This window comes from Pongo pygmaeus, chromosome X, assembly GCF_028885625.2.
Source record: "Pongo pygmaeus isolate AG05252 chromosome X, NHGRI_mPonPyg2-v2.0_pri, whole genome shotgun sequence".
Lineage (NCBI taxonomy): Eukaryota > Metazoa > Chordata > Mammalia > Primates > Hominidae > Pongo > Pongo pygmaeus.
Genome location: NC_072396.2, coordinates 128,949,076 through 128,970,918, shown reverse-complemented (window position 1 = coordinate 128,970,918; position 21,843 = coordinate 128,949,076). Strand labels below are relative to the sequence as shown.

Genomic DNA, 21,843 nt, shown 5'->3' with positions numbered 1-21,843 from the left:
TCTCCAGTCATTAAAGACTGGCTTCACCAGGAGAAGCTCTTCACCTGTCAGCTTGTCCAGGGATTCTGTGTGGGCCAGCAGGGAAGGTCTCTGGGTTGGCTTTGCTGAAATCCTTGGGCTGGTAAGCCTGGTGCATGGGTCAGTAATGGCACCCCGGTTCCTGGGTCAGTAATGATGGTTGAGCCTGGAGCTTAGGTTCACCAGTGCCAGACTGGTACCTGGGGCCATGGAAGATGGCCTGGCCCTACAGTAGGCCTAAACCCTTGGGCCATGAAGAATGAATGCAGCTTAGGGCTATAAGGGCCATCCTTGTGCTATGATGAGTTTGGATCTTGGGTTGGCAGTGGCTTCACTAAAGGTCAGATCCATAGGAACCAGCCTGATACTGGGGTGGGAGCCTGAGTCCATTGGAGCTAGCCTAAAGCGTGGAGCCACAGGGACCAGCCATGTTTAGTGGTTGGCCTGGAGCTTGGGTCTATGTGGACCAGCCTGGAGTCTCAGGCCTTGAGGCCTTGCTTATCACTAGGGTAGGCCTGTAAGCTTGGTCATTGGGTGCCAGCCTGGCACCAGGGTTCCCTGGGGTGGGCATGGTGCTGGCTTCTACAGTGAAGTTAGGTGTTCACTTCACTCTCTTCTGCCACATGGAAGGTATTTCTCTCCACACTGTGCTGTGTAAGCCTGGGAGAGTAGTATTGCTGGTAATGCTAAACTATTCTTCTTACCCTCTTCAATGCATCTTTTTTTATGTCTGTGCTCCACCAGATACTGTAATCTCTCACCTGAATTCCTTAGCACTTGTGAAGGAATTTTTTAGCCTGAATGATTGTTCAAATTGATGTTTCCATGAGGGAGCAAGCACTGGAAATGCCTATTCTGCCATATTGTTGACATCACTCCTCTCATTTGCATTTTAAAATTACTGCTGTGGTTGAATATTTTAAATTGTCTCTGTTAATTTGCATTTCTTTTTTGTGAATTGCCTATTGATGTCTTTTGTCATGTTTCCATTGAAAGGTGCAGTTGATATTTATTGATTTATAAGAAATTTTATATATTAAAGATTTTAACATAAACTGCATATTTTAACATTGTTTAAAATCCAAAATTACAGTTTCAAACCATACAAAAATAATGAAACTAAAATACTGCCATATTATTTTCCCACATCTATTGATATCATGGTAAAGCATTTCAGGAAACATTAAGAAAGAATTTTGACTCCTTTTCAGGGGTGATATGAAATTGAGTTAACTTCCCACTGCCTACCTTTTCTTTAAAGAGAAACTTGCATCTTTTTCAAAAATAGTGAGCAAAGCTTAGGACAACAAAGTGATCCGTTTTGACAAAAATGCTAAGAAGATTGAAGTAAACAAGAGAAAAGATTGTAGAACCAGTAGAAAATATATACAGTGTATTTTACTTCAGCTACATGTGACCCAGTAATTCAATAAAATTTAAGTGTCATTATAAAAAGATTTTGCGATGTACATGTATTTTGAATTGGAGTGTTTTTACAGAGTTCCCATTTCTCTCTTATGTACTTACCTGAGATTGATGGAAAAAATAGCTTGAATAATCAGGCTATGACAAATAGTGGAATTTTTCCCTATGCAAAAGTAACTGGTTGGAATAAAAACGTAACCTATAACATTGGCCTCATTAGTCAGATATTCCAGTCAAATTACTTCAGTACTAAATGTCATTGAAAAGAAGAAATGGATTATATATTCTCTTGGCCTTAAGTAAGACTGAATCAGTGTGGTTGGGTGAAACAAGACTGAGGTAGAAAAACAGGGTCCTAGTGTCAGCTCTCTGTGTCCTAGGTGCAAAGCATTTCCTTTCTCTAGGTATTATTTTCCTCTTCTGTAAAATGAGGAGATTGAGGCAAATGGCTTGTGTGTGGTGTGTTCTTTCCAAAATATCCTTTTAATTGTAGAACACTTTTAGACTTACAGAAAAGTTGCAAAGATAGTACAGAGAATTACCATATACTCCTCATTTAGTTTCTCCTATTTTTTTTTAGATAGTACAAAAGGCCGTCATAGTTTCTTCTATTGTCAATGTCCTATATCACCATGGTACATTTGTCACAACTAGGAAATGAACATCAATAATTACTGTTAACTGCATTTGACACTTCATTTGGATGTCACCAGTTATTCTTTTCCAGGATCCAATTCAAAATAGGATATTACATCGTGTCATGTTTTCCTATCTTCCCATGGTCTGTAACAGTTTTCTGACCTAGATGACATTGACAATTTGAGTAGCATTGGCCAGGTTGTTTTTTTAATGTCCTTCAATTTGGGTTTTGCTGATGTCATGCTTATGTTTAAACTGGTGGTATGCTTTTGGAGAGGAAGACCACAGAGGTGCCATTATCATTGCATCATATCAGGTGTCTGTGCCATAATGTACATGCTATCATTGATGATAACCCAGCTGAGGTAGTGTTTTCCAGCCTTCTTCACTTTAAATGTACTGGCCCCCTCCTTTCTAAACTATACTGGATTACTCTGGTCTTTTTGAGCTCTAACATAGCATGATTTTATTGTTGCAGACAGATTCCCTTACTTGTGCAGATCAATTTGATAGAGTAGAATCCATCACCCAGGATTGCATACCTGTGCTGGGTAACTCAGCTGAAAGTTTTCTTGGGACCCATTTCATACTATATAGCTACGTGAGAATTATCAATTATTCATAAAATGAGACTCTAACTGCTTTATGCTAACCTTTATAAAAAGTGTACTCTACTAAGAAATGATGATACCTTTTAAAATCTTAGGGATGCTCTAATTTCTGGAATCCTTTTACCAAGAAAACCCAGAACCTACAACTTCCAGATCCCCAGTGCCCTGATGATAGAGGAAAGGAAATTAAAGAAATTTGCAGCTTTGGGGGATGTTGATGGGGATGGGAACATAAATGAATGTCTGTTGTATATTAAGTCAAGGATTTGGAATCAGGAAATTAGGTGAGATTTTTGTTTTAACTCTACAGCTGTGTGAAGATGGCAGCTGAAGTTCTGTCAAAGACCGGAGTCCCTCTATATTACTCTCTTCAGAGAATCACAACTACACAATCATCTCCTAGGGTAGGAAAGTAGAGAATTCAATGAGTCAATGACTTTCTGCCTTTCTCCACTTCCAGGATGGTTTTGTAAAGGGATCAATTAAACAGGCTTAATAATGATTGCTAACCTTTATTGGGCATTTAGTATGTGCCAGGCGTTTTTTTCTAGGTACTTTACATATACTGACTCATTTAGTGTTCACAACAACCTTATGCAGATGTTGTTATTGTGCACATTTTATGGTGAAGATACTGAGAGGCAGAGAATAACTTACCCAAGATTATTACACACACTAGTTAGCAGCAGAGTTGAGATTTGAACCAAGAAACCTTGGCTCCAGAGTCCCTGCTCTTTATTATGCCATATGACAACTGCCTCCCTTTACACAGAGTGAAATCCCCAACAGGGCTAGTTCTTTTTGCAACCAAACAGTAAGTGTTGTATCCTCAGCAACTAGGACAATGTCTAATACATAGGAGCCAGCCAACAAATAATTACTGCATGAAAGGAGAAGACTTGAGGATCCAGATCATGAATCAACCCATTTTAATAATACATTGGTGACTCTTTCAGAAGAACACTGTCATGGTGTCACTTCAGAAAACCCAGAACAAACTGGGTCCTTATAATCACCACTTCACTCTCTGTACCTCCTCATCTGTTCACATCTTATAAGACAGATAAGAAGGTTTCATAGTTTTTCACCACTCATCGTTTTCCATCTTCTCTATTGTATCCTGTCTTCCCAGCCTTTTATAAGCCCTGCTCCTTAACGTTAACTGTGAATAATAAGTTAATGACAGGGTTTTAAAAATTCCAATATCTAAAAGTTTGCAGAAGGACACATACCGCGTATTTATGGCTATGATTACATGATGCTAACTCAGAAAAGTGAGTTTCAAAGTATCAGCTACCAGAGGTTGTGGATATAAATCAATGAATACATTTCTATTTTAAAAATTTAAATAATATACAAGTCAAATGGGTAAGAGGAAGAGATAGCTGTGTATGTCTATTTCTTACTCTCTATAGTCACAAGTTTTATTTGGGTCTTTTTAAAAGAACCTGGTTACTATTGCCAATAAGTACTCAAAACAGGAAAGAGAGTAGGAGAATATTTAGGAATCTAAGAAACTCCCATCATCAGTAATGAAGAAGTGATTGGCAGTGATTTGGACCATAGAGAAAGGGAGAATTAGTTGAGAAGAAAATGAAGTAAAATAGAAAAAAAAATAAAATTTTAAAGAAGAATTAAAAGTACTGATTCGTGTCTAAATTTATATTTTTGCTATATTATTCATTAAACTGTTTTTTGAATTTATCCCATCATTATGCTGCTTATTCTTCCTGACTCCACAAAGCAAATAATAATACAAAAATAAATAAGATTTGAGTTATAGAGAGCACTTATTGGTGCTTTGACTTGAGATGAAACCACTGAATAATTGTGTCTGTCTGATAAGGCATACACAGATGGGCCCGTTATGCAACTGCAAATGGAGATCATATATTAAACCTGTGATAAGGTACCTAACTAGACATGTTATTTATAAATATTGCTGTAGTCTTGGAATGGAAAATATAAAATATGTAGTAAATGAAAGTTTTAAGATAATATAATACAGAACTGGGATATTAAAATGATTTATTACTCTGATAGGATCTTTTCCATCCTGAATATTGGATAAAACTAGCACCATACTAAGGCAAAAAAAAAAGCATGCTGCAATAGAGAATAATTCATTTCATTTAGGAGAGGAAAAGTTAGGATTCAGACACGTGGAGCAACAAAAAAGGTGTCCTCATTGCTCTGTTATACTATCTCAATCTTTTCTTAATTGGCATTTAATTTTAATGTTTCATCATGGCAGACTTGCAAAATGTGTTTTGTAAAACAGTTCAAGTTAAAATGCCTTTTCTTTTTTTTCTTTTAATTAGTGAAGTTCTTTCTTTCAAAGGGAATTCTATCTATATACGACACAACAGCTTTTTGGGTTTTCAAAAATGTTTGAAAGAGACCTCAAAAGCATATTGACTACATTTAAATTGCTTTGAAAAGAAACATTTAAGTATGCTTTATTTATGTTCATGATGTAGTGCAAGCACAAATAATATTTTTAGTATAAAATGTATATGTATAGCCCTAGGAAAAAAAGAGAAAAGTTGAATGAAACTGCTGAGGCAATAGTAGATACCATAAATAAACATGCATTACTTCTTTAATTTAGTTCTTGAAAAATGCTTCTCTGGAAACTAATAGTTTTCAATCCTGCATGTAATATGGTTATTATCAGGATAAAATTCAGATCTGAAGGTAATTTATCAAAGGGCTATAGTTCACTCATATGCCAATTTGATGTTTAATGTAATAAAAATGGGATTTATTTTAAGATGGGAAGATAACCTGGTTTCTGTAATGTTGGCAGTCACTGCATTTAATTCAAGTAGCATTTATTTTTGCAGTGATATTCCTTATTGCAGAAGCATCTAGTCTCACATCATGGCCACTGAAGTATCGGTCTGGTGAAATTGCTTCCCACGGGAGTTAGTTGAAAGCCTGAAGTCATCAGGGGTCACCATCTGGGTAATGTACTTCGTATATATTTCAGGAAGGGAACTGTCCAACATACAAGCAGATCTGTAGTTTTGACAAGCCTTGGAAGTAAAGTACAAAAGCTGTAGCATTCCCTAGCCTGAAGGAACATGAAGGGAACTAGTAGGGAGAGAATGCTGACAAAAAGGAAAAACAAAGTATCTTGGAAAATATTATATGCTTTTGTCTTGGCATGCTGTGAAGCAGGACATGATCCATAATGGTCAGGACTTTATTTGTAAGATAAATTTCAAACTTTCTAAATAGGTTTATTTGGTAGATTTAGAAAATAATACCCCAAAATTCTTGCAACAAATAAATATAACACCCCTAGCTGAATATCTTTTCATTTTAAGGTGCAAGATGAATTCCTTGAAAGCAAAGTTACATTTGTCTTAAAAGTCTTATAATTTCAAGGTTAACTTGTATATTTATTATCAAAGCCCTATTTATTGTTAGGTGTATTCAAAAATTACCTGTAAGAGAGTGGACACAAAACCCCAAAAGATACATAATAACATGAAAAGGGGTCCTGTCTCCTGACAGTAGCACTATAAAGATATTTCAATAAATTTAAATACCTAAAAGGAATTCTTCCCAACACCTAAATTTTCCTTATTCAGATATTTTGAAGATAATTTTTTAGGCCACTAGATTTCAAACTATATTATTTGGATCTTTTGGACAGCCAATCCCTTTCAATCAAATTCTGTTTTATCTGTTTTATGTATCTGGGAACTGTTCATATTTAATTGCTGAATGGTTCTGCTGCTTTGAAATGTTTTGAAAAGCCCAATTTTAGACAGAAAACAGCAATAAAAGAGATAGAATAAAACAATGAAACCATTCAGCTTAACAAAGGTTTGTTGAGCACCTGGTATTTTAAAATTATATAATAATACATGAATACATTATCATTGTAAAAGATTCTAACAATACTATGAAAATGTCAAAGTATCCTTTTGGTTTTCACAGCTCCCTACTCTAAACATCAATAGTTTGGTATTCATTTTTCAGGTCTCTTTCTACGCATTTAAAAAATATAGATATATATAAATACATATTTTCTACTTAAACCAGATCATAGAATATGCATTGTTCTACAATATTTTTCGTAAAATCTTAGAGCTTGTTTCATTTCAGTACATACAGATCATCCAGTGATGTGCTGATAAATGTTTAACAACAAGCTCTCTGGCCCAAAAAGCCTTGATCTGCCACATTTGCTAATTCCTAGGATGTAAATACACCCACCATGGTCAATTTCAACTGCCAATATAAAGTCATTGGAGGTGGAATTGGGAAGAGATGTGCACAGTTGGCTTTTGTAAACCAGTATAAGCCAGCTCCAGCATATCACTTGATCAGTCCATTTTCTCTCTCTTTTTGGCTTTTTATTTTGAAATAATTTTAGACTTACAGAAAAGTTACAAATATAGCACAGAATCACTGTATTCCTGTCACTGAGCTTCTCCCAATATTAGCATCTTGCACATAGTACAATTACTAAAACTAAGACATTAACATTGGTATGAGGCTATTAATTAAACTTAGAGTTTAATTCAGAGTTCTCCAGTTTTTCCACAGTCTTTTCTGTTACAGGATTCTTTCTAGATCCCCATATTGTATTTAGTCATCATGTCTCCTTAGTTTCCTTCAATCTGATAATTTCTCAGTATCAGTCCTTTTAATTCTTACAAAGGATTTCATAGTAAGGGTGTACCACTCTTCCGTAGATGGGTATATTAGTTGTTCTAATTTTTAACTACATTAATAAAGTCAATATATTAACAATGCAATAGTGAATTTCCTTGCACATGCCCCTTTATGCCCCACATGTGATTATTTCTTTAGTACAGACTCCTAGAAGTAGAATTCCTTGGTCAAGGAATATTCTCAATTTAAATAGTGATAGATATCAACATTGTCTTCCAAAGCCACTTTACCACTTTACACTCCTATCAGCAATGAAGAGTACTTCCTGACTACCAATCACAGAGTTAGGTACCAGGAACAGAAAAATGCAGAAGGCATTGTTGCTGCCTTTGGAGTGCTTAATAATGATGAGACAGACATGTAAACAGATATCTTTAATATAGTGTGGTAGATTCTATGATAGGGTGCTAAAAGAGAAACATCATATCTCTTTGTGAAATGTTGTAGGTAGTCCAAGATCATCACTGCTCAACAGAAATACATTGTGAACCATATATGTAATTTAAAGTTTTATAGTAGCCATATTAAAAAAGTAAGAAGAAACAGGTGAAATTAATTTAAATAAATATTTTATTTAACCTGATATATCCAAAATATTATCATTTCAATGTGTAAATAATATAAAAATATTAATGTGATCTTTTATATTTTTTCTTTTATATCAAGTCTTCAACTCTGACTAGCCACATTTCAAGTGTGCAACAGACACATGTGATGAGTGGCTACCATATTGGATAGCATAGGCCTAAGTTATTCAGCATGTATTTCCCACATTTACTTCTGACACATTCCTGTGGGATTTTTTTTTTTCTTTGAGTCAATGAGTGCCTCTTGAAAGAGTGGGATGGGGAAGGATTATTGATTATAAATGTTGCTAGAGACCACCAGTCTTATTTATGAGAAACAAAGTCCAACATTCTAACAGGATGCAGAGAGAAAACTGCAGAGAGATTTGGAGGTTGCTACAGAAATGTGTAAGTTAAGAAGAGCTTCTGTACATGGGGTCAGCCTGCCTTGAGTTCCAAGGTGCTTGATTGAATTTGGAATTGAGGAGAGCCAAGATAATCCACTCATTACCTGAACTTTGTAATGAATTTATAATTTTAGAGCACAGCTCTTTGCAATTGGATAGAAAAGGAAGGAGAATAATTGTAAAATGTACAGGGCTCAACACCAGTGAACATTTGCTAAAAGAGCATTAGGGACTGCCATTTTTAATCTGCTGAAAATACACCATTCCTGGAATATTTGAATAGACATAAACATTCTGTCCAACCATTGAATTTCAGTGAAATGCAAATAACAGGACGGGTACTCCCTCAGAGATCTGGGTAGCATCCATCTCCATTCATTGAGTATATATATATATTTTATATATGTCTTAGGGAACAGTAACTTTGACCTTGCTTACAGTCAATAGTACTTATATTACATCTACTTTAACCAGCAGTGCTCATTTGGAGGTATATATTCTGGTATGTGAGATTTTAGGGTTATTACTTTCTAATTCTTATTTGTTGGTGACCAGCTTGCAAAGTTGGCTAGCATACTGAGGTAACAAGATTATGGGTCCAGGACTTATGTGTATGAGTGTTCCTACCACTCTTTGCCTTTCTGACTGAGCTCACACTGGGCTCTTTAGTATTTCTCACACACTTCATGTAACACTTCAGGGCTTTCTATAAATTCTGTTTTGTCTGCCTGGAAGGTTCTTCCACTAGATATTCACAATGGCTTCACTTCATTCTAATCTTCGTTCAAATGTTACCTCCTCCAAGAGGCCTTCTCTGACCACCCTTACCTATTTTTACCTTCATAGCACTTATAACTACCCAACGTTATCTTGTTTATTTGTTGTTTTTTGTTTTTTGGTTTGTTCCCATAACGTTATATTCTATCTTATATTTTATATCATGTATTTTTTATTTGCCTGTCTTAACCCACTACCCTCTCATATAAGTTCTGGGAGTGTAGAGGTTTTTTTATGTTTTTGCTGTTGTAAACTCAGAAAAAAAAAAACAGTGCCTGGTATAAAGTAGGCACTCAAAAAAGTATTTGTTGAATCAACATGTGAATATGACTTAATATTGCCCTGTTTGTTCATTACTAATTTTACCCTTATTCTAGCCAATTGGCTCACAATGTCTATTCTTGGGTTTGGGAGACTCACCTAAACAGTGTGGCTCTAAACACATAGCATAAATCTGGATGGGAATCCACTAGAAACTAAGGAAGCTGTCTTTATACTGTTGTCTAAAGCGTCAGCCAATGTGTACTGGTTAGACTGTATTAGTTGTTTATAACTGGCCATTTTGGTTGGCCAGTACCTATGTTTGGAAGAAATAAAAGGCCAGTAGCCTTGCCATGATACCTCTCTGTGGTCTGTAGCAAATAATTAACTTTCATTATATATTCACACAAATATATATTACAAACAGCTTGTTCCCTGGGAAAGATATAGTAAGTTCGAAAAATTACAAAGCTTCACTGCTCTCAAAGAGTGTTCTACTAAATGTGCCCATATCTCTTTATCTGTCTTGATTGGCTGGAAGAAGTCCATTTCATTTGATGGTGAAAAATTAATCCTTACCTTATATATTTTGAAGTGAATCTCACCACATGCATTTTCTCGCATTTTCAAGTGCCGCCAGGAAACTGGCTCAACTTAAAGTATATAAAATAGCCCCCTTAGTCTTCTAAATGAGAACTACTATTCCTTTTGTTACATATGGTCCATCTAATTTCACAAAAGTAATTGAACCAAGGGAATGAAACACATTTTCAATATAGCTCCTACTATCCATCATATTCAAATTATTTGGGAGGCAGAGTAGACCAAATTTTCTGTAAAACTGAAAAATACCTCTAATTGGAACAGGTGTGTTAAACTAAACTTAGAGTCCATTGGCAAGGAAATCTCAAAGATGTCACTAATATAGCTTTATTAATGTGCCATACCATACCTTACTCAGAACCACTATCCTTTGAGTTAAAATTATTTCCAATAATTGCAAGAGAAATTCATCAGGCAGCACTGGCCTTAATCCAAATAAAAGGGTAGAAACCAATTAAATGCTTAAAAGTTTTAAGGATAAATTAGGAAGTAGGTGTTAGAAATCTCTTTAGCTCCAACTAAAAGTGGATGAATGATTTTTAAATAGGCTATCCTTCTCTGTTCTCGGTCACTAACTCAAATACTATACATGAGTGTTACACATACTAATTAGCCCCTTTCAGTTCACCTAGGAACACAAAGAGAAATATGAAATGGCTTACGAACAGATTCAATTTTTTTTTTTTTTTTTTTTTTTTTTCCTTTTGGTAGGTTTTGGTTGATGTTGAAAAATGCAGTGAGAAAACAAACAAGAGGTTTCTCCAGCTTTTTGCCCTAGGCACTGTTTTCTCCTAACATTCTCTCCCTTCAGTGACTTCATTCACTCTCACAACTTCAACTATTGCCTCTGTGCATATATGACTTTTCATTCTTTTTCTAGCTCTAATATCCTCCAGAACTTCAAACCTCCTATAGTTAGCATTCACTATCTGGAGGGCCCATCAGTCCCAGAAACCCAACAGCCCCAAAGGCTGAATTCATTGCATTCGTTGCATCTTCTCATCCTGTCTCAAGCCACATATTCAAATAGTCATCAATCAACAAAACACAAATCCAGTAGCAACTATTTGTAGCAAGTGCTGGGCTAATAAAGAATTCTCTAACTCTATTAATGGTTCCACCATTGTTTCAGTTAGACTCAAAACCTTAACCATTTTGGATTCCTCCCTCCTTTCTCTCACTTTTTTCTACACCCTACCTCAGCACACCTATATACAATGCATGAATGTGTATACAAACACACACAGAGACAGAGAAAGAGAGAGAGAGGGGGAGAGAGAGAGAGAGAGAGAACTTGTTGCCAAATCCTGAGATGCCATTTATGCAATTTCTCCTTAAGAAATCTCCTTCTTTGCATTCCCACTGCAAATAACTGAGACACTCCTGTGACACTACTCTAGTTGGGGCACTAATTACTTCTTTCCTAAATTATTGCAATGCCATCCCAATTGATTTATTTGCCAAATCTTTAGGTCTCCAATTCATTCTTCTCCATACTACTACTGGATTTATCTTTCTGCAAAGGATGTTTTTATTATATCAGTTATTTGCCTAAAAACCTTCAGTGTTCCCCATTATCAAATTAATCCTCCTAAAAATTCTGATCATATCACTCAACCTCTCAAAAATTAGAAATGCCTCTCCGTTGCCTAATAAGTTGAATCCAAATGTGTAAGTGTGGCCAGTGTCCTCCACAATATGGCTCTAATCTTCCTTTCTGGTGTTAACTTCCACTAGCACCAGCACATAGCTAAGCTCCAGTGAACCCCAGCAACTTCTTTTGCCTCAGATACATCATGTACTTTACAAAGTCATATTTTGTTCAGCCCTGCCCCTTCTCCCCACCAACTGTTGTCACCTGTCAAAGCCCTACACATCCTTCAAGGTCTATAGCTACTCCGCTTCCTTCAAAAATTATTCTTGATCAGCCCAACCTATTTTAACCTCCTGTTCCTTTAAACCAAAAGCTTTCTTTTTCACAGATGGCAAATGTTACACATGTTCATTGTAAAAAAATATGGAAAACACAGAAATCATAAAGAAAAAAATAAAAATTCTCTGTAAGCTTCTCATGCTGTTAACATTTTGCTATATATTCTTCCAAACCTTTTTTCTCCAGACATGAACATGTGCACACATACACAAACACACACACTTCAGATCACACTATTTATAATGGTTAGTAGTCTAATATTTTTCATTTGATACCTTATGAATATTTCCCATGCCATTGCATGGTCTTCTGCAACATGATTTTTAGCAGCCACATGATCTTGTATTATTTACTATCTCATCAGTTATTTGATTAATCCCCTCTTGATGAATATTTAGATTGATTATAACTTTCTAATATTATTTTCAGATGTTACAATAGACAGCATTGTACTTTGGCAACATTCATAGTTAATTCACAGAAATTAAATTGTTAGCTCAAAGAGTAAATCAGATTTTAAGTTCATTTAATAAATGGTGCCACATTGCCCTCCAAAAAAGGTCACTGTATTCTTATACTCTCATCAGGAGTGTATGAGAGTGCCCATCTTCCTGCACAGTGACCAACACTGGGTACTTTTTAATCTTCTGATAGCAGTTTAAACCTGTCTTATGTCAATCATTCAGCATAATATTATTTTATCCTGGTATTACTACCAAATCCCACCCTAATAAGCATCTACATTTTAACACCTGCAGCAACTATCACAGGGCTTTATTCATACTAGGCATTCAGGAAATATTTGCTGAACTGAATTGAATTAAAGCCGTAGAGAAGGTCTTCCATGTTCTCATGATAGTCTGTCCACCATTACTCTGTAATAGTTTCCATATGAAAACTAGTGTTACATGACTAAGGGAAATGGAAAAGGAAAGGGTCACAGCAGTGAGAAGTTAAGTCTAATTGTACTATAGTTGATTCCAATTTCTAATCCTATCATTGGGCTAGCTTTAGCCTCAAAATGTTAACAACAGCTACTTTAACAGCTGTTAACACTTATATGTGTGTCGTAGCATGTAAGTAGCTACATGTATGATGTATAGGTATAAACTCCCAGTTACTTGGCCTAACTAAAAGAAAACTGTTCATAACATTTTTAGGTGCAAAGGGATACCTGGCTTGGAGATTTTCTCAGTGAGTCTGGAATAAATTAATGTATGGCTTGTTCTCTTGCAGCAGTGCATTTGTTCGGCCTGACTTGGCAGTTGCAACCAGTTGAAGGAGAGCTGTATGCAAATGGAGTTAGCAAAGGGAACAGGGGGACCGAGTCCATGGACACTACTTACTCTCCAATTGGAGGAAAAGTTTCTGATAAATCAGAGAAAAAAGGTACAGTGATCAAAATGATTGATTGTTGATTACTTTTCTTCTAATTTGGTCATTAGAACTGTAGCTGGGATGGTTTCACTTCACATTAAATTTCATGATCACTTGAAAGAAGTCCTCTACGTGAACAGAATAAATGCATGTAAATATCTTGTGAAAGCAAATTTTCCTTGTCTCTAGTGCCTTGAGTATAAACCAATTAAAGTTTTCAAATATGTTGGCAATTTTGAAAATAGATAAATATTTACAGAATGGAGGCTTCAATACAATGGAAATTGCATTTCGCATATAACTACCCTGAAGCAACGTGGGATTTTGATTAAGTTCTCTGTGGCCAAGCCCAGCATTTATATATAACATTTTACAAAGGGTATATGGAAATTTCTTCTGTTTGTAATACGAAAAAGCTTTTTCTGCTTAATGTAAAGGTGAATGTTTATGTCAAAGTTGGATAACATGATTTTTTTCTAGTTTGGGAACGTGAATTCTTCCTAGTTGGGAGAAAGAAAAAAAATCACTTTGAGTCCTGAACTGTTAAGTTTAACCAACATGAGCTTGAACTACCTGACTTATTTATAATAAATGTCACAGTACCAGCACTCCCAACATCTTATTCACACTGAATGATCTTAGTCTTAATATACAAGCAGTGAAAATAGCTGGAAATTTATATTTTTATTGAAATAGGATTCAGTACAGAGGGACTTGAGCCATGTAAAATTCCAGGAAGTCAATTTAAACAGTAGAAATTGAGAATAATATATATAGCCAGCAATATCCTGAGTAATTTTTGGAGACCAAACATAAATAAATGAATCAATGACCAAAACCTTCCCTCCAAGAAGCTTACAATTTTATACAGGTGGTAACACAGTCTTATTTTGGTTCATTAGTTGCAACTAAGACATCATTTTTTAATACAGTAGTTATTTGGGTTACTACTCTTCCCTTGTGTTTTTAATTCCTTTCGTGGTGGGGGGGGGGTTGTTTGTGCGTTTTGTTTCCTCTTGTTTTTGTTTGCTTTTGAAAAGGTAACTTTAATCCATGCTTCAGTAAAAATTAATGCTTAGGGTTCAGGAAAATATTATGGTTTGCTCTAGTTTTCAATTCATGATGCAGTTTGCTGTATGTTCTCATTTCAAAATACTTGTTTCTAGCCTGGAGTGACCTCTCCCAGCAGTTTCACTGTTACTCCTGAGAGTGGCTGAGGAGACTAGAGGGATCAGAGGTGGCAGATTAAAAAGTCTGCCACACTTACTGCTCGGATTTTTCTTCCTTATCTCCCTTACCTGCTTTTTCTCTTTTACCTTCTCTTCTGCTATTTTATCCCCTTATATCTGAAAGTACAAGAGCTATCATTTGGTATTATCTGCCTAGGGTTTCTTGCCATTCACACTAAAAATCAGAATTTATCTGTCTGAGGAAAATGAAACATGCAAGACAGCAGGTCATCACATAGTTGTCATTATAGTATATTTGATTTTATATTCTAATTCACACCTCTTTTGATTCCTTTCCATAAAGTAAGTTGATGATGATGGCTAAAATTAATTTAAAATTACCATGTGTCAAGAATTGTTCCAGACGCTTTACATGGATTATATCATGAAGGTCACATTATGGTCCCCATTGTCCAAATGAGAAACAGAGGCACAGAGAGGTTACGTAACTTGCCCAGTGTCACAGAGCTAGTAAGTGGTGGTCTGATTCCAGAGTCCAGTCTCTTAACTTCTATACTGTACTAAAATCCTCATATGGAATATCTGTGAAGACCACAAAAAACTTTTTACACAATGAAAGCAAAGCCCCAGAGTCTATTCATGATAGATTTTAGAGAAATTCTACCCACCTATATTTTTAATGTGTTGTGACAAGTCTCATAAATGAAAAATGCTTTAAGTTTCTGCTCAATTGTAACAACAAACAGAGCAAACTGACTTAAATTAAATACTTTATTAAGAAAAATCATTATGGGTTGATGCCTCATATACCAAGTTGCTAGCTTAACCTGACTTTTTCTGGAAGCCTGAACAAAACCTTAACTATAACTGCACATTATGGTTTTGCTATATTAGGTCTTTACTGCATATTACTTACCAAGTAAAAACATAGCTCCTTTTTTTTAATGCCATATGTATACTAATCCAAACCTTGCAGAAGATGTAATACAGTAGAAGGATATTTTCAAATGTTCAGTTGTATCCTTTTATGATTTTCTACATAAGACACATCCCATAAATACGGCTGTAGAAGCTTGTCTTGATACTGTATGCACTAAAATATGAAACTGACAACCAGACCATTCTTTCTAAATTTTTTTCTCTACTCTCCTAGAAGATTGGGCATTATAGCACTGTGGTTAAAAGCTTGGATTCTGGAGTCAGAGAAACCTGGCTTTAAATACTAACTGTGCCATCATTCTCTCTCCAACCTCAAGTAATTGACACAACCTCGCCCAGCCAGTGCCCTCATCTGTAAAATAAGGGTGATGATAATAGTACCTGTCTCATATGGTCATAGTAAGGAGTTGATTAAACAATTGATATAAAGCATATAGCACAGTGTCTGACACATTGCTTAATTTAGCAGCAGTTATTATTGGACCAAAAGATTGGAAAATCGCCTTGCGGTTTTTGAACTTCATTGACATTCCGTTAGGTGCTATAGAACCTGCTTTCAAACCAGTATGAACTTTGCAGTGAATGATGACCTTCTTGAGACTGAAATGTTTTCTCTCTTTAAAGTTTGGTCTCTACTCAACAATCTAAAACCTATTATTTTTAAACTGTTATCACTATCATCATAAGATAATGATGAATGGCACTTTCTTTTATTATACTTTAAGTTCTAGGGTACATGTGCACAACGTGCAGGTTTGTTACATATGTATACATGTGCCATGTTGGTGTGCTGCACCCATTAACTCGTCATTTACATTAGGTATATCTCCTAATGGTATCCCTTCCCGCTCCCCCCACCCCATGACAGGGCCCGGCGTGTGATGTTCCCCTTCCTGTGTCCAAGTGTTCTCATTGTTCAATTCCCACCTATGAGTGAGAACATGCGGTGTTTGGTTTTTTGTCCTTGCGATAGTTTGCTGAGAATGATGGTTTCCCGCTTCATCCATGTCCCTACAAAGGACATGAACTCATCCTTTTTTATGGCCGCATAGTATTCCATGGTGTATATGTGCCACATTTTCTTAATCCAGTCTATCATTGATGGACATTTGGGTTGGTTCCAAGTCTTTGCTATTGTGAATAGTGCCGCAATAAACATACATCAAAAAGTAGGTGAAGGATATGAACAGACACTTCTCAAAAGAAGACATTTATGCAGCCAACAGACACATGAAAAAATGCTCATCGTCACTGGCCATCAGAGAAATGCAAATCAAAACTACAGTGAGATACAATCTCACACCAGTTAGAATGGCAATGAATGGCACTTTTTAAAGAAACATCATTCTACTAGAATTGGTTTCCCATTAACAGTTGTTACATATATATATATATATATATATATATATATATATATCTGCTTCTCATGAGAAAATAGAATTTTCTCACCACTTAGTTATCCAAATGAAAGAAAAAGAGTATTTGATTATAGACATTTAGTATGCTAAAAAATTTACGAACACTCTAGAATTTCAATAAGCAGATATAAGTCACAACCACATACTGTAATCTACCAGAAAAATCTTTGTTGTCAGTATCAAATATTTATAAAATTGAAAGTATTGTACCAAAATAGTCCCTCACTACATTAGAGTCCTACAAACTAGTCATAATTTTTTTTTTTTTTTTGAGATGGAGTCTCTCTCTGTCACCCAGGTTGGAGTACAGTGGTGCAATCTCGGCTCACTGCAACCTCCGCCTCCCAGGTTCAAGTGATTCTCCTGCCTCAGCCTCCTGAGTAGCTGGGACTACAGGTGCCCACCACCACACCCGGCTAATTTTTGTATTTTTAGTACAGATGGGGTTTCACCATGTTGGCCAGGCTAGTCTCAAACTCCTGACCTCAAGTGATCCACCTGCCTCGGCCTCCCAAAGTGCTGGGATTACAGACGTGAGCCACTGTGCCTGGCCTATAACTATTTAACCAGTAACATTGTGTAACAACTGCTTTAAACAGAGCAGAGGATATGAACAAATAAAAGACTCATTCCTAGACCTGAGTTATATAATGTCTATAAATAAAATTAAAAATAACTACCCCCACGTAATTTATCAATAAATTAGAATGTTAAAATCTTAAAGATTATCAAATCCAATATCCTTATTTAGAAATTAAGAAAATTAGGTCCAGAAAAGTTGAAATCACATAGAAAAAGCTGGGACTAGGAGAGAAGGTACTGAGTTTCACGTTTTATATTTTTCACCTGTTATTGTAATAGTATAAGATAAACTAAATATATACATTTCTGAAAAGGTTTTCAATAAGGAAGTATCACAGAGAAAAACTGAACAAGTAAAATAATTGATTTTATTCAGGCTATTGCAATAGGGAGGTTTTGTCTTGGTCTTACATAGGAAGGGGTAGATGGGTTACATGTGAGATGATTTACTGGTGGGATTGTGTTGCAATCAGGGGAAGTATCAGTTAGCTGAACAGGAAATGTGTATCTCTGTTTCTAGCTAGTTTCAGGGAAGCAGACAATTCTAATCTCAACTAATTATTCATGAGACAAAGAACAGGAAATTGGAGGGTCTGTATATGGCCTTTCAGTGGGTTCAGGCAATAGGGGAAAAGTCTGTTTGGTCTTTTCAGGGGTGGAATTATAGGTGAGTCTTAGGGAAATTATGGGAAAGAAGGGATAGAGAGTTTTATCTTAAGTCATTTAGGGAAGGGTGTTTTGTATGTGTTTGGGCTTTTTTTTGTTTGTTGTCATTGTCACGGTTTTTTTGCATAAGCCATTTCCCAGGACACAAAAAAGTGGGAGAATTTCGGAAAACAAAAGGTTGGGGAATTTCTTAAGCAAAATTGTTTTCCAGGAGCATTAGGGCTCAGGTAAAGTCTTGTATTGTCAGTAGCAATATAAATGGAGATGAAATTTATTGGCTAGTTGAGGATACTGAATTCCTGCAGGTTGGATGCCAAAATAGAACACTGGGAACAAAGAAGGATGGGTGGGGAAAGAGAGAACTAAAGAATACTAAAAGCAGCCTTTATCTCCATTACAATTTTGCAAAAGCCTGGCCTTGGGGGAAAGTGGCATTTCTTTTAAATTCATCCTGCACGATCTATCTCCACAAAGTTGAAAAAAAATGACATTTTTCTAGTCAGTGTCTGCTGAATATACGACCATGTAAACAAAATACAGCTGATTGATATGACACAATTTATAGCCTCTCGTGAAGATGCTTTAGCCAAGACCAAATAGTGACTACAGCCTCACCTCTCTAGGCTCCAGTTTCTCATCTGAAAAATAAGGGAGTTGGCTTTCAACCCTTTCTAGGGGCAGAGAAGAGGCGGGGCTAGCAGGCAATGAAAACCTTTTTACAAATTAAATCTTACCCAGAAATTACAAATTTAAATAGAAAACAGGTAAAAGCCAAGTTTCTCCAGATACGGCGAGGGAAGGGGGCAGATTCCTGGCAAAACTCCCGTTCCCTTCCTCTGCTTTATTTGCCCTCTATTCTCTCAGCAGCTGCTAAGGCTTTGACAAAACACAAGGCTAACTTATCTGTAAGATCCCTTTAGCTGTACACACTATGCGTTAGTGTTCAAATTCTGCAGTTAAGGAAGAATAATGAGCCAATACAAGTAAAAGTGGACCTATTTTTGCAAAAGGGATATACTCCTGGAAAGAGGTTGAAATGTAGGTCTATAAAGTTTGTAAAACCACATTTGCCATTTAAAGTACTTGCAGAGAATTCCGTTGCAATTCAAACAATTAATTCCCAGTTTTCTACCTTATAAGTTTGGAGTTTTGACATGTATATAACACTAACAGCTTGCACTTAGCATTTACAATTGTAAAATACTTTAATGTCTTTTATCCACATAATAGTTTTATTCTGTGGCAGCTATTGTTACCTTTTCTTTCTTTCTTTTCTTTCCTTTTTCTTTCTTTTTTTTTTTTTTTTTTTGAGACGGAGTTTTGCTCTTGTTGCCCAAGAGTGCAATGGCACAATCTCGGCTCACCGCAACTTCCGCCTCCCGGGTTCAAGAGATTCTCCTGCCTCAGCCTCCCGAGTAGCTAGGATTAGAGGCATGTGCCACCATGCCAGGCTAATTTTGTAATTTTTTTAGTGGAGACAGGGTTTTTCCATGTTGGTCAGGCTGGTCTCGAACTCCCAACCTCCAGTGATCTGCTCGCCTCGGCCTCCCAAAATGCTGGGATTACAGGCGTGAGCCACCACGCCCAGCCGTGTTACCCATGTTTTATAGTTGAAAAAGAAAACACAAGAAAATTACATGACTTGCCTTGCACAATAGGCAATAGACATAACTAAAGGCAGAGCTGAGATTGTGATCCAGTTTCTCCTTACTGTTAGTACCCTTCCTTGGGCTTTTTCTTTCATTTTTCAAAAAAATTCCTTTCTCAAAGCCAGTTTGTTTAAATAACGGCTATCTTGATTAAAAATCTCAATGCATACAGTTCAAATACTGTACTGTTCCTTAACAGTACTTGGCAAATCTTATATTTCACATCTAAGATCTCCTTTCAGCGAGCATTCTCCCGCCTCCACAAAGCAAAAGATACACACACACACACACACACACACACACACACACACACACAACACAAGTACTCTTGGGAATTGAAAACTAAATGACAGTGCAAAATGTACCGTTTACAGCCACTTTTCATTGTGGACCTATCCAGAAGAGAGGTGTGTTTGTGTGTGTGTGTGTGTTTTGCTTTTTTTTTTTTTTTTTTTTTTGCTTTATCTGAGGCATAAATGCCTTGGAACATTTTATACAATGCCTATTGTGGACCTGAAATAACAGGTTAAATTTTAATTTACTTAAGGTTTGGCAGATATTTATTTCACAGACCCAGTCAGCAGATAAAGATTCGTTATGTGGTACCAAACTAAAAAACTGCACCAACCCCACCCAGGTAATCATTGTGCATTCAGATGCAATGCAGTCCTGCAGTATAGTTCTGTGGTTCTGCAATAGTGGTTCATAGGACATGTGGATATTCAGCAGCCCTTTGAGTCAACCCATAGTTTCAGTATCTTTTATTTAAAGGATATTATGGCCCAAGATATTGAGGTAGAATTGGGAATAATTCATGTAAGCACAACAAACCACATGAATAAAATAGAAGTAATGCACTAACAAAGACAACATTGTTGGGAGCGTAACAGTATTATTTTTAAAGATTGATGGCAAATTACAGCAAATGTTTCCTATAATGCTATATAGATGTTTCCCTAACATAAGGCTTCAGAGGGCCCAGCTAGAGTGCTGCAGCTTGTTTTCAACTATATTAAATCACTTTATCAATATACTTCAGTTTTAACAAAAGCTTTCCTAAAGCATACTGGAGACTTGACTTCTAAAACAGATTTATGGAAAGGGTTCCCTATGCTGAAAGACAAACTTATTTATTGTATTAAAAATTCACGTTAAATGTCCTTGGTCATATATGTTTAGTGTTTCATTCTTGTTTCATTTTCATCCTCATTTTACTTAAAAAAAAAAAAAACTAATACACACCTTTCCTGTGATGCAATAAGAAATAGGTCTGTCTTGTGGTCCCTCTAGTCTAACAGTCTGCATCTGACAGGGTCACTAAGTGGTATGCTATAGAATGCCATGTTTATCCTCCTGGACTAGTCCTTTCAAAGCTAAGGGATCTTCCCATAACATTTTTACAACATTTTAGTTTTGTGGAGGAGGTAGTCCATTGTAGAAGTTTATCAGCCATGTGTATAATTAATTCTGTTGAATATCCATTTATATCTTTGAACCTGTATTACTTTTCAAGGAAGTTTAAACATTTACTAGCCTTTTTTGTGGAGTCCAATGTAATTCTAGTTACTTGAAGTTTACTTTTGACTATGAAGTTTTACAGTTCCAGAATTTAATGCACAAATCTGCATTTTTCCTGCATGTAACTTTTGTAATCTCCTAGATGATAATCACACATTCTTTTTTAGCCTACACATGTCTAATATTAAGAGTCCTTGCGTTTACTTCTGTATTCTTCTTGTAGCTTCCATTTTCCCTTAGTCATTTTAATGGTTATTTTCTATTTTCATTATAATTATACTGAAAGTGTCAGCCACAGCTATACACAGATACCATCTTCTCTTCGTGGTTCTAGGAGAGGGAAGAATAACAGTTAAAAAGTTAAGTTGAAAGAGAAACCATACCGGACCACCTCAAATGCTCCATTAAACTAATAACAAGGGAACAAAAATGAAATTCTTAGTATTCAGAAACACAGAAGCTCCTAATTTTTAATCCTGTATCAGCCAAGCTGCTACTTTAACTGTACCAAGTACTGTGGAAAGCTAACAAATAAAACAGAAGACATAGTGCTTGCCCTTGAGCAGATTCCC

General features: G+C 36.0%; 1 protein-coding gene across 2 annotated transcripts in view; it reads left to right on the top strand.

Annotated features, from left to right (window-relative positions):
* Positions 1–21,843, top strand: part of TENM1 (teneurin transmembrane protein 1) — a 498,370-nt gene that overhangs the window by 185,328 nt on the left and 291,199 nt on the right. For both annotated transcript variants that reach the window (XM_063659976.1, XM_054472526.2), the window contains exon 4: positions 13,169–13,321. In XM_063659976.1, coding sequence (XP_063516046.1) covers positions 13,169–13,321 — 153 coding nt within the window. The remainder of the gene's footprint in view (positions 1–13,168; positions 13,322–21,843) is intronic.